The sequence below is a fragment of the Haliotis rubra genome, unplaced genomic scaffold, assembly GCF_003918875.1.
Source record: "Haliotis rubra isolate DU_JTF1 unplaced genomic scaffold, ASM391887v1 Scf762, whole genome shotgun sequence".
Classification (NCBI taxonomy): Eukaryota; Metazoa; Mollusca; class Gastropoda; order Lepetellida; family Haliotidae; genus Haliotis; species Haliotis rubra.
Window position 1 is genome coordinate 433,316 of NW_025767482.1, and position 18,185 is coordinate 451,500.

Below are 18,185 nucleotides of genomic sequence, written 5' to 3' on the forward strand. Positions count from 1 at the left end.
CGTATATCTGACATACAAACACAGGTATACATGTCACGTATATCTGACATACAAACACAGGTATACATGTCACGTATATCTGACATACAAACACAGGTATACATGTGACGCATATCTGACATACAAACACAGGTATACATGTCACGTATATCTGACATACAAACACAGGTATACATGTCACGTATATCTGACATACAAACACGGGTATACATGTGACGTATATCTGACATACAAACACAGGTATACATGTGACGTATATCTGACATACAAACACAGGTATACATGTCACGTATATCTAACATACAAACACAGGTATACATGTGACGAATATCTGACATACAAACACAGGTATATATGTGAAGTATATCTGACATACAAACACAGGTATACGTGTGACGTATTTCTGACATACCAACACAGGTATACATGTGACGAATATCTGACATACAAACACAGGTATACATGTCACGTATATCTAACATACAAACACAGGTATACATGTGACGAATATCTGACATACAAACACAGGTATATATGTGAAGTATTTCTGACATACAAACACAGGTATACATGTGACGTATTTCTGACATACAAACACAGGTATACATGTGACGTATTTCCGACATACAAACACAGGTATACATGTGACGTATATCTGACATACAAACACAGGTATATATGTCACGTATATCTGACATACAAACACAGGTATATATGTGAAGTATATCTGACATACAAACACAGGTATACGTGTGACGTATTTCTGACATACCAACACAGGTATACATGTGACGAATATCTGACATACAAACACAGGTATACATGTCACGTATATCTAACATACAAACACAGGTATACATGTGACGAATATCTGACATACAAACACAGGTATACATGTGACGTATTTCTGACATACAAAACACAGGTATGTATGTGACGTATATCTGACATACAAACACAGGTATACATGTGACGTATATCTGACATACAAACACAGGTATACATGTGGCGTATATCTGACATACAAACTAAGGTATATATGTGACGTTTATCTGACATACAAACACAGGTATACATGTGACGTATATCTGACATACAAAACACAGGTATGTGTGTGACGTATATCTGACATACAAACACAGGTATACATGTGACGTATATCTGACATACAAACACAGGTATACATGTGGCGTATATCTGACATACAAACTAAGGTATATATGTGACGTTTATCTGACATACAAACACAGGTATACATGTGACGTATATCTGACATACAAACACAGGTATATATGTGAAGTATATCTGACATACAAACACAGGTATACATGTCACGTATATCTGACATACAAACACGGGTATACATGTCACATATATCTGACATACAAACACAGGTATATATGTGGCGTATATCTGACATACAAACACAGCTATACGTATGACGTATTTCTGACATACCAACACAGGTATACATGTGACGTATATCTGACATACAAACACAGGTATACATGTGACGTATATCTGACATACAAAACACAGGTATGTATGTGACGTATATCTGACATACAAAACACAGGTATGTATGTGACGTATATCTGACATACAAACACAGGTATACATGTGACGTATATCTGACATACAAACACAGGTATACATGTGACGTACCTTTGAATAACACTCAAATATATTAATTGTGGTGATATACGTTTGGCCAGTATCCTGTCCACCTCGGACCCCTCGTCAGCGTCTTTGCGACTCAAACAGCACACCTGGAGACGCTGCTGCGACAACCGGGTGTCCTGGACTGGTCAGCAAGGATCATCTTTGTCTGTAAGTGTTGCTATGGAAACCCTGGCACCATTAAGTATTAAACCCAGCCCAGATTCCTTCTTTCGAGTGAAAGTACGTTTGTAGAAACTATTTGTACATAATGTTTCATCTGACCACCGATTTACAGATAACATATACTCTCGGCCGATGACAGATAACAGGCTGCTTTTATTGAACACATGTGTTACAATGGTTTAACTGTATAACAAGCTGTGTTTTCTAAATGAACATTACATGTTGAAGAGGACCACTTTTTATGGATAGACAGCTTCTTTATTGCAATAGATGCGACGTTTCCTCTTCATCAAACCAGCTTCTAAAAGCCACTTATATAGAAGAAATCACATCTGTTGATTCAAACCATGCAGGTGTCGACATGGGCGCCATGCCAGCTGTTGTGAAAGCCATCGATTATCAACAAAAACCTTATACAGTGGACAAGTACCTCCTGATGACCGTTACACGGGACACACTCCGCACCAGGTACGTCCATCATATACACACCATCGTAACCTCCTGATGACCGTCACACGGGACACACTCCGCACCAGGTACGTCAATCATATACACACCATCGTAACCTCCTGATGACCGTCACACGGGACACACTCCGCACCAGGTACGTCCATCATATACACACCATCCTAACCTCCTGATGACCGTCACACGGCACACTCCGCGCCAGGTACGTCCATCATATACACACCATCCTAACCTCCTGATGACCGTCACACGGCACACTCCGCACCAGGTACGTCCATCATATACACACCATCCTAACCTCCTGATGACCGTCACACGGGACACACTCCGCACCAGGTACGTCCATCATATACACACCATCGTAACCTCCTGATGACCGTTACACGGGACACACTCCGCACCAGGTACGTCCATCATATACACACCATCGTAACCTCCTGATGACCGTCACACGGGACACACTCCGCACCAGGTACGTCCATCATATACACACCATCGTAACCTCCTGATGACCGTCACACGGGAAACACTCCGCACCAGGTACGTCCATCATATACACACCATCGTAACCTCCTGATGACCGTCACACGGGACACACTCCGCGCCAGGTACGTCCATCATATACACACCATCGTAACCTCCTGATGACGGTCACACGGGACACACTCCGCACCAGGTACGTCCATCATATATACACCATCCTAACCTCCTGATGACCGTCACACGGGAAACACTCCGCACCAGGTACGTCCATCATATACACACCATCCTAACCTCCTGATGACCGTCACACGGGAAACACTCCGCACCAGGTACGTCCATCATATACACACCATCGTAACCTCCTGATGACCGTCACAGGGGACACTCCGCACCAGGTACGTCCATCATATACACACCATCTAACCTCCTGATGACCGTCACACGGGACACACTCCGCACCAGGTACGTCCATCATATACACACCATCCTAACCTCCTGATGACCGTCACACGGGACACACTCCGCACCAGGTACGTCCATCATATACACACCATCCTAACCTCCTGATGACCCTCACACGGGACACACTCCGCGCCAGGTACGTCCATCATATACACACCATCCTAACCTCCTGATGACCGTCACACGGGACACACTCCGCACCAGGTACGTCCATCATGTACACACCATCCTAACCTCCTGATGACCGTCACACGGGACACACTCCGCACCAGGTACGTCCATCATATACACACCATCCTAACCTCCTGATGACCGTCACACTGGACACACTCCGCACCAGGTACGTCCATCATATACACACCATCCTAACCTCCTGATGACCGTCACACGGGACACACTCCGCACCAGGTACGTCCATCATATACACACCATCGTAACCTCCTGATGACCGTCACACGGGACACACTCCGCACCAGGTACGTCCATCATATACACACCATCGTAACCTCCTGATGACCGTCACACGGGACACACTCCGCACCAGGTACGTCCATCATATACACACCATCCTAACCTCCTGATGACCTTCACACTGGACACACTCCGCACCAGGTACGTCCATCATATACACACCATCCTAACCTCCTGATGACCGTCACACTGGACACACTCCGCACCAGGTACGTCCATCATATACACACCATCCTAACCTCCTGATGACCGTCACACGGGACACACTCCGCACCAGGTACGTCCATCATATACACACCATCGTAACCTCCTGATGACCGTCACACGGGACACACTTCGCACCAGGTACGTCCATCATATACACACCATCGTAACCTCCTGATGACCGTCACACGGACACACTCCGCACCAGGTACGTCCATCATATACACACCATCGTAACCTCCTGATGACCGTCACACGGGACACACTCCGCGCCAGTTACGTCCATCATATACACACCATCCTAACCTCCTGATGACGGTCACACGGGACACACTTAGCGCCAGGTACGTCCATCATATACACACCATCCTAACCTCCTGATGACCGTCACACGGGACACACTTCGCACCAGGTACGTCCATCATATACACACCATCCTAACCTCCTGATGACCGTCACACGGGACACACTTCGCACCAGGTACGTCCATCATATACACACCATCCTAACCTCCTGATGACCGTCACACGGGGCACACTCCGCACCAGGTACGTCCATCATATACACACCATCGTAACCTCCTGATGACCGTCACACGGGACACACTCCGCGCCAGTTACGTCCATCATATACACACCATCCTAACCTCTTGATGACGGTCACACGGGACACACTTAGCGCCAGGTACGTCCATCATATACACACCATTGTAACCTCCTCATGACCGTCACACGGGACACACTTAGCGCCAGGTACGTCCATCATATACACACCATCGAAACCTCCTGATGACGGTCACACGGGACACACTCCACGACAGGTACGTCCATCATATACACACCATCGTAACCTCCTGATGACCGTCACACGGGACACACTCCGCGCCAGGTACGTCCAACATATACACACCATCCTAACCTCCTGATGACCGTCACACTGGACACACTCCGCGCCAGGTACGTCCATCATATACACACCATCCTAACCTCCTGATGACCGTCACACTGGACACACTCCGCGCCAGGTACGTCCATCATATACACACCATCCTAACCTCCTGATGACCGTCACAGTGGACACACTCCGCACCAGGTACGTCCATCATATACACACCATCCTAACCTCCTGATGACCGTCACACGGGACACACTCCGCACCAGGTACGTCCATAATATTCACACCATCGTAACCTCCTGATGACCGTCACACGGGACACACTCCGCACCAGGTACGTCCATCATATACACACCATCCTAACCTCCTGATGACCGTCACACGGGACACTTCGCACCAGGTACGTCCATCATATACACACCATCGTAACCTCCTCCTGATGACCGTTACACGGCACACTCCGCGCCAGGTACGTCCATCATATACACACCATCGTAACCTCCTGATGACCGTCACACGGGACACACTCCGCGCCAGGTACGTCCATCATATACACACCATCGTAACCTCCTGATGACCGTCACACGGGACACACTTAGCGCCAGGTACGTCCATCATATACACACCATTGTAACCTCCTGATGACCGTCACACGGGACACACTTAGCGCCAGGTACGTCCATCATATACACACCATCCTAACCTCCTGATGACCATCACACGGGACAGACTCCGCGCCAGGTACGTCCGTCATATACACACCATCCTAACCTCCTGATGACGGTCACACTGGACACACTCCACGCCAGGTACGTCCATCATATACACACCATCCTAACCTCCTGATGACCGTCACACGGGACAGACTCCGCGTCAGGTACGTCCATCATATACACACCATCGAAACCTCCTGATGACGGTCACACTGGACACACTCCACGACAGGTACGTCCATCATATACACACCATCCTAACCTCCTGATGACCGTCACACGGGACACACTCCGCGCCAGGTACGTCCAACATATACACACCATCCTAACCTCCTGATGACCGTCACACTGGACACACTCCGCGCCAGGTACGTCCATCATATACACACCATCCTAACCTCCTGATGACCGTCACACGGGACACACTCCGCACCAGGTACGTCCATCATATACACACCATCGTAACCTCCTGATGACCGTCCCACGGGACACACTCCGCACCAGGTACGTCCATCATATACACACCATCCTAACCTCCTGATGACCGTCACACGGGACACACTCCGCGCCAGGTACGTCCATCATATACACACCATCGTAACCTCCTGATGACCGTCACACGGGACACACTCCGCACCAGGTACGTCCATCATATACACACCATCCTAACCTCCTGATGACCGTCACGCTGGACACACTCCGCGCCAGGTACGTCCATCATATACACACCATCCTAACCTCCTGATGACCGTCACGCTGGACACACTCCGCGCCAGGTACGTCCATCATATACACACCATCCTAACCTCCTGATGACGGTCACACTGGACACACTCCGCGCCAGGTACGTCCATCATATACACACATCATCGTTACCTCCTGATGACCGTCACACGGGACACACTTAGCGCCAGGTACGTCCATCATATACACACCATCCTAACCTCCTGATGACCGTCACACGGCAGAGTCCGCGCCAGGTACGTCCATCCACCATCTCTAACCTCCTGATGACCGTCACACGGCACACTCCGCGCCACGTCCATCATATACACACATCTAACCTCCTGATGACCGTCACACGGCACACTCCGCGCCAGGTACGTCCATCATATACACATCCACCCTCCTAACCTCCTGATGACCGTCACGGGATACCACTCCGCGCCAGGTACGTCCATCATATACACACCATCGTAACCTCCTGATGACCGTCACACGGGACACACTCCGCGCCAGGTACGTCCATCATATACACACCATCCTAACCTCATCCTAACCTCCTGATGACCGCCACACGGGACACACTCCGCGTCAGGTACGTCCATCATATACACACCATCGTAACCTCCTGATGACCGTCACACGGGACACACTCCGCGCCAGGTACGTCCATCATATACACACCATCGTTACCTCCTGATGACCGTCACACGGGACACACTTAGCGCCAGGTACGTCCATCATATACACACCATCCTAACCTCCTGATGACCGTCACACGGCAGACTCCGCGCCATTACGTCCATCATATACACACCATCCTAACCTCCTGATGACCGTCACACGGCACACTCCGCGCCAGGTACGTCCATCATATACACACCATCTCTAACCTCCTGATGACCGTCACACGGCACACTCCGCGCCAGGTACGTCCATCATATACACACCATCCTAACCTCCTGATGACCGTCACACGGGACACACTCCGCGCCAGGTACGTCCATCATATACACACCATCCTAACCTCCTGATGACCGTCACACTGGACACACTCCGCGCCAGGTACGTCCATCATATACACACCATCCTAACCTCCTGATGACCGTCACACGGCACACTCCGCGTCAGGTACGTCCATCATATACACACCATCCTAACCTCCTGATGACCGTCACACGGGACACACTCCGCGCCAGGTACGTCCATCATATACACACCATCGTAACCTCCTGATGACCGTCACACGGGACACACTTAGCGCCAGGTACGTCCATCATATACACACCATCCTAACCTCCTGATGACCGTCACACGGCAGACTCCGCGCCAGGTACGTCCATCATATACACACCATCCTAACCTCCTGATGACCGTCACACGGCACACTCCGCGCCAGGTACGTCCATCATATACACACCATCCTAACCTCCTGATGACCGTCACACGGCACACTCCGCGCCAGGTACGTCCATCATATACACACCATCGTAACCTCCTGATGACCGTCACACGGGACACACTCCGCGCCAGGTACGTCCATCATATACACACCATCGTAACCTCCTGATGACCGTCACACGGGACACACTCCGCGCCAGTTACGTCCATCATATACACACCATCCTAACCTCCTGATGACGGTCACACGGGACACACTTAGCGCCAGGTACGTCCATCATATACACACCATTGTAACCTCCTGATGACCGTCACACGGGACACACTTAGCGCCAGGTACGTCCATCATATACACACCATCCTAACCTCCTGATGACGGTCACACGGGACACACTCCACGACAGGTACGTCCATCATATACACACCATCGTAACCTCCTGATGACCGTCACACGGGACACACTCCGCGCCAGGTACGTCCATCATATACACACCATCCTAACCTCCTGATGACCGTCACACTGGACACACTCCGCGCCAGGTACGTCCATCATATACACACCATCCTAACCTCCTGATGACCGTCACACTGGACACACTCCGCGCCAGGTACGTCCATCATATACACACCATCCTAACCTCCTGATGACCGTCACAGTGGACACACTCCGCACCAGGTACGTCCATCATATACACACCATCCTAACCTCCTGATGACCGTCACACGGGACACACTCCGCACCAGGTACGTCCATAATATTCACACCATCGTAACCTCCTGATGACCGTCACACGGGACACACTCCGCACCAGGTACGTCCATCATATACACACCATCCTAACCTCCTGATGACCGTCACACGGGACACACTTCGCACCAGGTACGTCCATCATATACACACCATCGTAACCTCCTGATGACCGTCACACGGCACACTCCGCGCCAGGTACGTCCATCATATACACACCATCGTAACCTCCTGATGACCGTCACACGGGACACACTCCGCGCCAGGTACGTCCATCATATACACACCATCCTAACCTCCTGATGACCGTCACACGGGACACACTTAGCGCCAGGTACGTCCATCATATACACACCATTGTAACCTCCTGATGACCGTCACACGGGACACACTTAGCGCCAGGTACGTCCATCATATACACACCATCCTAACCTCCTGATGACCGTCACACGGGACAGACTCGCGCCAGGTACGTCCGTCATATACACACCATCCTAACCTCCTGATGACCGTCACACTGGACACACTCCGCGCCAGGTACGTCCATCATATACACACCATCCTAACCTCCTGATGACCGTCACACGGGACAGACTCCGCGCCAGGTACGTCCATCATATACACACCATCCTAACCTCCTGATGACCGTCACACTGGACACACTTAGCGCCAGGTACGTCCATCATATACACACCATCCTAACCTCCTGATGACCGTCACACGGGACACACTTAGCGCCAGGTACGTCCATCATATACACACCATCCTAACCTCCTGATGACCGTCACACTGGACACACTCCGCGCCAGGTACGTCCATCATATACACACCATCCTAACCTCCTGATGACCGTCACACGGGACACACTCCGCGCCAGGTACGTCCATCATATACACACCATCGTAACCTCCTGATGACCGTCACACGGGACACACTCCGCACCAGGTACGTCCATCATATACACACCATCCTAACCTCCTGATGACCGTCACACGGGACACACTCCGCGCCAGGTACGTCCATCATATACACACCATCCTAACCTCCTGATGACCGTCACACGGGACACACCCGCACCAGGTACGTCCATCATATACACACCATCCTAACCTCCTGATGACCGTCACGCTGGACACACTCCGCGCCAGGTACGTCCATCATATACACACCATCCTAACCTCCTGATGACCGTCACGCTGGACACACTCCGCGCCAGGTACGTCCATCATATACACACCATCCTAACCTCCTGATGACGGTCACACTGGACACACTCCGCGCCAGGTACGTCCATCATATACACACCATCGTAACCTCCTGATGACCGTCACACGGGACACACTTAGCGCCAGGTACGTCCATCATATACACACCATCCTAACCTCCTGATGACCGTCACACGGCAGAGTCCGCGCCAGGTACGTCCATCATATACACACCATCCTAACCTCCTGATGACCGTCACACGGGACACACTCCGCGCCAGGTACGTCCATCATATACACACCATCCTAACCTCCTGATGACCGTCACACGGCACACTCCGCGCCAGGTACGTCCATCATATACACACCATCGTAACCTCCTGATAACCGTCACACGGGACACACTCCGCGCCAGGTACGTCCATCATATACACACCATCCTAACCTCCTGATGACCGTCACACGGGACACACTCCGCGCCAGGTACGTCCATCATATACACACCATCGTAACCTCTTGATGACCGTCACACTGGACACACTCCGCGCCAGGTACGTCCATCATATACACACCATCGTAACCTCCTGATGACCGTCACACGGCACACTCCGCGCCAGGTACGTCCATCATATACACCATCCTAACCTCCTGATGACCGTCACACGGGACACACTCCGCGCCAGGTACGTCCATCATATACACACCATCGTTACCTCCTGATGACCGTCACACGGCACACCCGCGCCAGGTACGTCCATCATATACACACCATCCTAACCTCCTGATGACCGTCACACGGCACACTCCGCGCCAGGTACGTCCATCATATACACACCATCCTAACCTCCTGATGACCGTCACACGGGACACACTCCGCGCCAGGTACGTCCATCATATACACACCATCGTAACCTCTTGATGACCGTCACACTGGACACACTCCGCGCCAGGTACGTCCATCATATACACACCATCGTAACCTCCTGATGACCGTCACACGGCACACTCCGCGTCAGGTACGTCCATCATATACACACCATCCTAACCTCCTGATGACCGTCACACGGCAGACTCCGCGCCAGGTACGTCCATCATATACACACCATCCTAACCTCCTGATGACCGTCACACGGCACACTCCGCGCCAGGTACGTCCATCATATACACACCATCCTAACCTCCTGATGACCGTCACACGGCACACTCCGCGCCAGGTACGTCCATCATATACACACCATCGTAACCTCCTGATGACCGTCACACGGGACACACTCCGCGCCAGGTACGTCCATCATATACACACCATCGTTACCTCCTGATGACCGTCACACGGGACACACTCCGCGCCAGGTACGTCCATCATATACACACCATCCTAACCTCCTGATGACCCTCACACGCACACTCCGCGCCAGGTACGTCCATCATATACACACCATCGTAACCTCCTGATGACCGTCACACTGGACACACTCCGCGCCAGGTACGTCCATCATATACACACCATCGTAACCTCCTGATGACCGTCACACGGGACACACTCCGCACCAGGTACGTCCATCATATACACACCATCGTAACCTCCTGTTTATGAGAAAGAGCTGTGAAAAGAAGTCTGACGGATCCCAAAATTTTGCATGTTTTTACTGTGTCCTAGGTTGAACTGGACACACTCGCGCCAGGTACGTCCATCATATACACACCATCGTTACCTCCTGATGACCGTCACACGGGACACACTCCGCGCCATGACCGTCACACTGGACACACTTAGCGCCAGGTACGTCCATCATATACACACCATCCTAACCTCCTGATGACGGTCACACGGGACACACTCCGCGCCAGGTACGTCCATCATATACACACCATCCTAACCTCCTGATGACCGTCACACGGGACAGACTCCGCGCCAGGTACGTCCGTCATATACACACCATCGAAACCTCCTGATGACGGTCACACTGGACACACTCCACGCCAGGTACGTCCATCATATACACACCATCCTAACCTCCTGATGACCGTCACACGGGACAGACTCCGCGTCAGGTACGTCCATCATATACACACCATCGAAACCTAATGATGACGGTCACACTGGACACACTCCACGACAGGTACGTCCATCATATACACACCATCCTAACCTCCTGATGACCGTCACACGGGACACACTCCGCGCCAGGTACGTCCAACATATACACACCATCCTAACCTCCTGATGACCGTCACACTGGACACACTCCGCGCCAGGTACGTCCATCATATACACACCATCCTAACCTCCTGATGACCGTCACACGGGACACACTCCGCACCAGGTACGTCCATCATATACACACCATCGTAACCTCCTGATGACCGTCCCACGGGACACACTCCGCACCAGGTACGTCCATCATATACACACCATCCTAACCTCCTGATGACCGTCACACGGGACACACTCCGCGCCAGGTACGTCCATCATATACACACCATCGTAACCTCCTGATGACCGTCACACGGGACACACTCCGCACCAGGTACGTCCATCATATACACACCATCCTAACCTCCTGATGACCGTCACGCTGGACACACTCTCCGCGCCAGGTACGTCCATCATATACACACCATCCTAACCTCCTGATGACCGTCACGCTGGACACACTCCGCGCCAGGTACGTCCATCATATACACACCATCCTAACCTCCTGATGACGGTCACACTGGACACACTCCGCACCAGGTACGTCCATCATATACACACCATCGTTACCTCCTGATGACCGTCACACGGGACACACTTAGCGCCAGGTACGTCCATCATATACACACCATCCTAACCTCCTGATGACCGTCACACGGCAGAGTCCGCGCCAGGTACGTCCATCATATACACACCATCCTAACCTCCTGATGACCGTCACACGGCACACTCCGCGCCAGGTACGTCCATCATATACACACCATCCTAACCTCCTGATGACCGTCACACGGCACACTCCGCGCCAGGTACGTCCATCATATACACACCATCGTAACCTCCTGATAACCGTCACACGGGACACACTCCGCGCCAGGTACGTCCATCATATACACACCATCCTAACCTCCTGATGACCGTCACACGGGACACACTCCGCGCCAGGTACGTCCATCATATACACACCATCGTAACCTCCTGATGACCGTCACACTGGACACACTCCGCGCCAGGTACGTCCATCATATACACACCATCCTAACCTCCTGATGACCGTCACACGCACACTCCGCGTCAGGTACGTCCATCATATACACACCATCCTAACCTCCTGATGACCGTCACACGGGACACACTCCGCGCCAGGTACGTCCATCATATACACACCATCGTTACCTCCTGATGACCGTCACACGGGACACACTTAGCGCCAGGTACGTCCATCATATACACACCATCCTAACCTCCTGATGACCGTCACACGGCAGACTCCGCACCAGGTACGTCCATCATATACACACCATCCTAACCTCCTGATGACCGTCACACGGCACACTCCGCGCCAGGTACGTCCATCATATACACACCATCCTAACCTCCTGATGACCGTCACACGGCACACTCCGCGCCAGGTACGTCCATCATATACACACCATCCTAACCTCCTGATGACCGTCACACGGACACACTCCGCGCCAGGTACGTCCATCATATACACACCATCGTTACCTCCTGATGACCGTCACACGGGACACACTCCGCGCCAGGTACGTCCATCATATACACACCATCCTAACCTCCTGATGACCCCACACGCACACTCCGCGCCAGGTACGTCCATCATATACACACCATCGTAACCTCCTGATGACCGTCACACTGGACACACTCCGCGCCAGGTACGTCCATCATATACACACCATCGTAACCTCCTGATGACCGTCACACGGGACACACTCCGCACCAGGTACGTCCATCATATACACACCATCGTAACCTCCTGTTTATGAGAAAGAGCTGTGAAAAGAAGTCTGACGGATCCCAAAATTTTGCATGTTTTTACTGTGTCCTAGGTTGAACTGGACACACTCCGCGCCAGGTACGTCCATCATATACACACCATCGTTACCTCCTGATGACCGTCACACGGGACACACTCCGCGCCATGACCGTCACACTGGACACACTTAGCGCCAGGTACGTCCATCATATACACACCATCCTAACCTCCTGATGACGGTCACACGGGACACACTCCGCGCCAGGTACGTCCATCATATACACACCATCCTAACCTCCTGATGACCGTCACACGGGACAGACTCCGCGCCAGGTACGTCCATCATATACACACAATCGTTACCTCCTGATGACCGTCACACGGGACACACTCCGCACCAGGTACGTCCATCATATACACACCATCCTAACATCCTGATGACCGTCACACGGGACACAATCCGCGCCAGGTACGTCCATCATATACACACCATCGTTACCTCCTGATGACCGTCACACGGGACACACTCCGCGCCAGGTACGTCCATCATATACACACCATCGTAACCTCCTGATGACCGTCACACGGCACACACTCCGCACCAGGTACGTCCATCATATACACACCATTGTAACCTCCTGTTTATGAGAAAGAGCTGTGAAAAGAAGTCTGACGGATCCCACAATTTTGCATGTTTTTACTGTGTCCTAGGTTGAAATGGACACACTCCGCGCCAGGTACGTCCATCATATACACACCATCGTTACCTCCTGATGACCGTCACACGGGACACACTCCGCGCCAGGTACGTCCATCATATACACACCATCGTAACCTCCTGATGACCGTCACACGGGACACACTCCGCGCCAGGTACGTCCATCATATACACACCATCGTAACCTCCTGATGACCGTCACACGGGACACACTCCGCACCAGGTACGTCCATCATATACACACCATCCTAACCTCCTGATGACCGTCACACTGGACACACTCCGCGCCAGGTACGTCCATCATATACACACCATCCTAACCTCCTGATGACCGTCACACGGGACACACTCCGCGCCAGGTACGTCCATCATATACACACCATCCTAACCTCCTGATGACCCTCACACGCACACTCCGCGCCAGGAACGTCCATCAAATACACACCATCCTAACCTCCTGATGACCGTCACACTGGACACACTCCGCGCCGGGTACGTCCATCAAATACACACCATCCTAACCTCCTGATGACCGTCACACGGGACACACTCCGCGCCAGGTACGTCCATCATATACACACCATCCTAACCTCCTGATGACCGTCACACGGGACACACTCCGCGCCAGGTACGTCCATCATATACACACCATCCTAACCTCCTGATGACCCTCACACGCACACTCCGCGCCAGGTACGTCCATCAAATACACACCATCCTAACCTCCTGATGACCGTCACACTGGACACACTCCGCGCCAGGTACGTCCATCAAATACACACCATCCTAACCTCCTGATGACCGTCACACTGACACACTCCGCGCCAGGTACGTCCATCATATACACACCATCCTAACCTCCTGATGACCGTCACACGGGACACACTCCGCGCCAGGTACGTCCATCATATACACACCATCCTAACCTCCTGATGACCCTCACACGCACACTCCGCGCCAGGTACGTCCATCAAATACACACCATCCTAACCTCCTGATGACCGTCACACTGGACACACTCCGCGCCAGGTACGTCCATCAAATACACACCATCCTAACCTCCTGATGACCGTCACACTGGACACACTCCGCGCCAGGTACGTCCATCATATACACACCATCCTAACCTCCTGATGACCGTCACACGGGACACACTCCGCGCCAGGTACGTCCATCATATACACACCATCCTAACCTCCTGATGACCCTCACACGCACACTCCGCGCCAGGTACGTCCATCAAATACACACCATCCTAACCTCCTGATGACCGTCACACTGGACACACTCCGCGCCAGGTACGTCCATCAAATACACACCACCATATAACATGAATGTTAGGCACATGTTTCAAAGAGGAAATAAGCCTTGTTTGGTCTTTTCTGTAGTACAGAAGCTCTTGTATTTTAACAGTATTTATCTACTATCAAAGTAGTTCAAATTATACATACAGTCACCTCCACAAAGAGTTGTGGAAACTATCCAATGAAGATATTCAGCACCAAACATCAACATTAGATTCTGATTTTTCTGAATTATGTCCTCGCTGTTTGTTCTTGTAAGCGCCACAATGGCGGTGACCAGTATAAAGTCTAATCTCCGCTATGCTGGAGACTGATGTCACGAGCACCTTCTGCTGACGGTTGCCATAACATCAAACTGACTCAGAGTCTGACCACCGAATAAAGCCAGTCGACATTTTGAGGGACAGATAAATTTAACAGATGGAACACATCAAACTACGAATTAAAAACACTTGTTTCTTGTCTTTTCAAGGCCAATACCTGATGGCTTTAAGATAACTTCCATCAAACCAGAACAAGCATCAGTTGTCAACTCTTTGTGGAAATATAATGACGGTAAACACTCGGAAATCTACATTGAAGACATTATCGGGAAACTACCGTCGTGCTGTCTGTATGATGCTGATGGCAACATGGTGGGCTTCGCTCTCAACTATCACTATGGCGCTATAGGCATGCTGCATGTTCTACCGGAACACCGGGGAAAGGGGTATGCCAAGATGATCATGTCCCACCTCGCCAGGTTGTGTCTACAGCAGTGTGAGGAGGTCTTTGTTCTCCCCGAGGAGGAGAATGAAGTATCAATCAAGCTTCAAGAGGACATTGGATTCAAACAGGTGCCCGACTCAAAACGTTTTGCGTTGGTGGTTGAATGAGGGAGGTGAGCTGCAAGATACATTTGGAAAACCCTAGTTTACTTAACGTATAACAACCTCGAAAACAGACAAGCTAAATCTACATCCAGTCTTTAAGAAGATTTGCAGGTGAGAGCAAACAACCAGTAATATGGCAGTAGTATCTGTGAATTGTATATGGTGGGAGCAAACAACCAGTAGTATGGCAATAGTATCTGTGAATTGTATATGGTGGGAGCAAACAACCAGTAATATGGCAATAGTATCTGTGAAATGTATATGGTGGGAGCAAACAACCAGTAATATGGCAGTAGTATCTGCGAATTGTATATGGCGGGAGCAAACAACCAGTAACATGGCAATAGTATCTGTGAATTGTATATGGCGGGAGCAAACAACCAGTAACATGGCAATAGTATCTGTGAATTGTATATGGTGGGAGCAAACAACCAGTAGTATGGCAGTAGTATCTGTGAATTGTATATGGTGGGAGCAAACAACCAGTAATATGGCGATAGTATCTGTGAATTGTATATGGTGGGAGCAAACAACCAGTAATATGGCAATAGTATCTGTGAATTGTATATGGCGGGAGCAAACAACCAGTAATATGGCAGTAGTATCTGTGAATTGTATATGGCGGGAGCAAACAACCAGTAATATGGCAGTAGTATCTGTGAATTGTATATGGTGGGAGCAAACAACCAGTAGTATGGCAATAGTATCTGTGAATTGTATATGGTGGGAGCAAACAACCAGTAATATGGCGATAGTATCTGTGAATTGTATATGGTGGGAGCAAACAACCAGTCATATGGCAATAGTATCTGGGAATTGTATATGGTGGGAGCAAACAACCAGTAATATGGCGATAGTATCTGTGAATTGTATATGGTGGGAGCAAACAACCAGTAGTATGGCAGTAGTATCTGTGAATTGTATATGGTGGGAGCAAACAACCAGTAGTATGGCAGTAGTATCTGTGAATTGTAAATTATGGGAGCAAACAACCAGTAGTATGGCAGTAGTATCTGTGAATTGTATATGGCGGGAGCAAACAACCAGTAATATGGCAGTAGTATCTGTGAATTGTATATGGTGGGAGCAAACAACCAGTAATATGGCAATAGTATCTGTGAATTGTATATGGTGGGAGCAAACAACCAGTAATATGGCAGTAGTATCTGTGAATTGTATATGGTGGGAGCAAACAACCAGTAGTATGGCAATAGTATCTGTGAATTGTATATGGTGGGAGCAAACAACCAGTAATATGGCAGTAGTATCTGCGAATTGTATATGGTGGGAGCAAACAACCAGTCATATGGCAATAGTATCTGGGAATTGTATATGGTGGGAGCAAACAACCAGTAATATGGCGATAGTATCTGTGAATTGTATATGGTGGGAGCAAACAACCAGTAGTATGGCAGTAGTATCTGTGAATTGTAAATTATGGGAGCAAACAACCAGTAGTATGGCAGTAGTATCTGTGAATTGTATATGGTGGGAGCAAACAACCAGTAATATGGCAGTAGTATCTGTGAATTGTATATGGTGGGAGCAAACAACCAGTCATATGGCAATAGTATCTGCGAATTGTATATGGTGAGAGCAAACAACCAGTAGTATGGCAGTAGTATCTGTGAATTGTATATGGTGGGAGCAAACAACCAGTAGTATGGCAATAGTATCTGTGAATTGTATATGGTGGGAGCAAA

General features: G+C 50.3%; 1 protein-coding gene across 3 annotated transcripts in view; it reads left to right on the forward strand.

Moving 5' to 3' along the window:
* Positions 1-18,185, forward strand: part of LOC124260430 (glycine N-acyltransferase-like) — a 34,148-nt gene that overhangs the window by 3,569 nt on the left and 12,394 nt on the right. Inside the window, exons 3-5 of one of the 3 annotated variants that reach the window (XM_046694744.1) lie at positions 1,716-1,830; positions 2,199-2,313; positions 16,083-16,446. In XM_046694744.1, the coding sequence (XP_046550700.1) occupies positions 1,716-1,830; positions 2,199-2,313; positions 16,083-16,446 (594 nt within the window). Of the gene's footprint in view, positions 1-1,715; positions 1,831-2,198; positions 2,314-16,082; positions 16,705-18,185 lie in introns of those variants that run through there. The other 2 variants (XM_046694743.1, XM_046694742.1) reach the window with 2 other exon arrangements.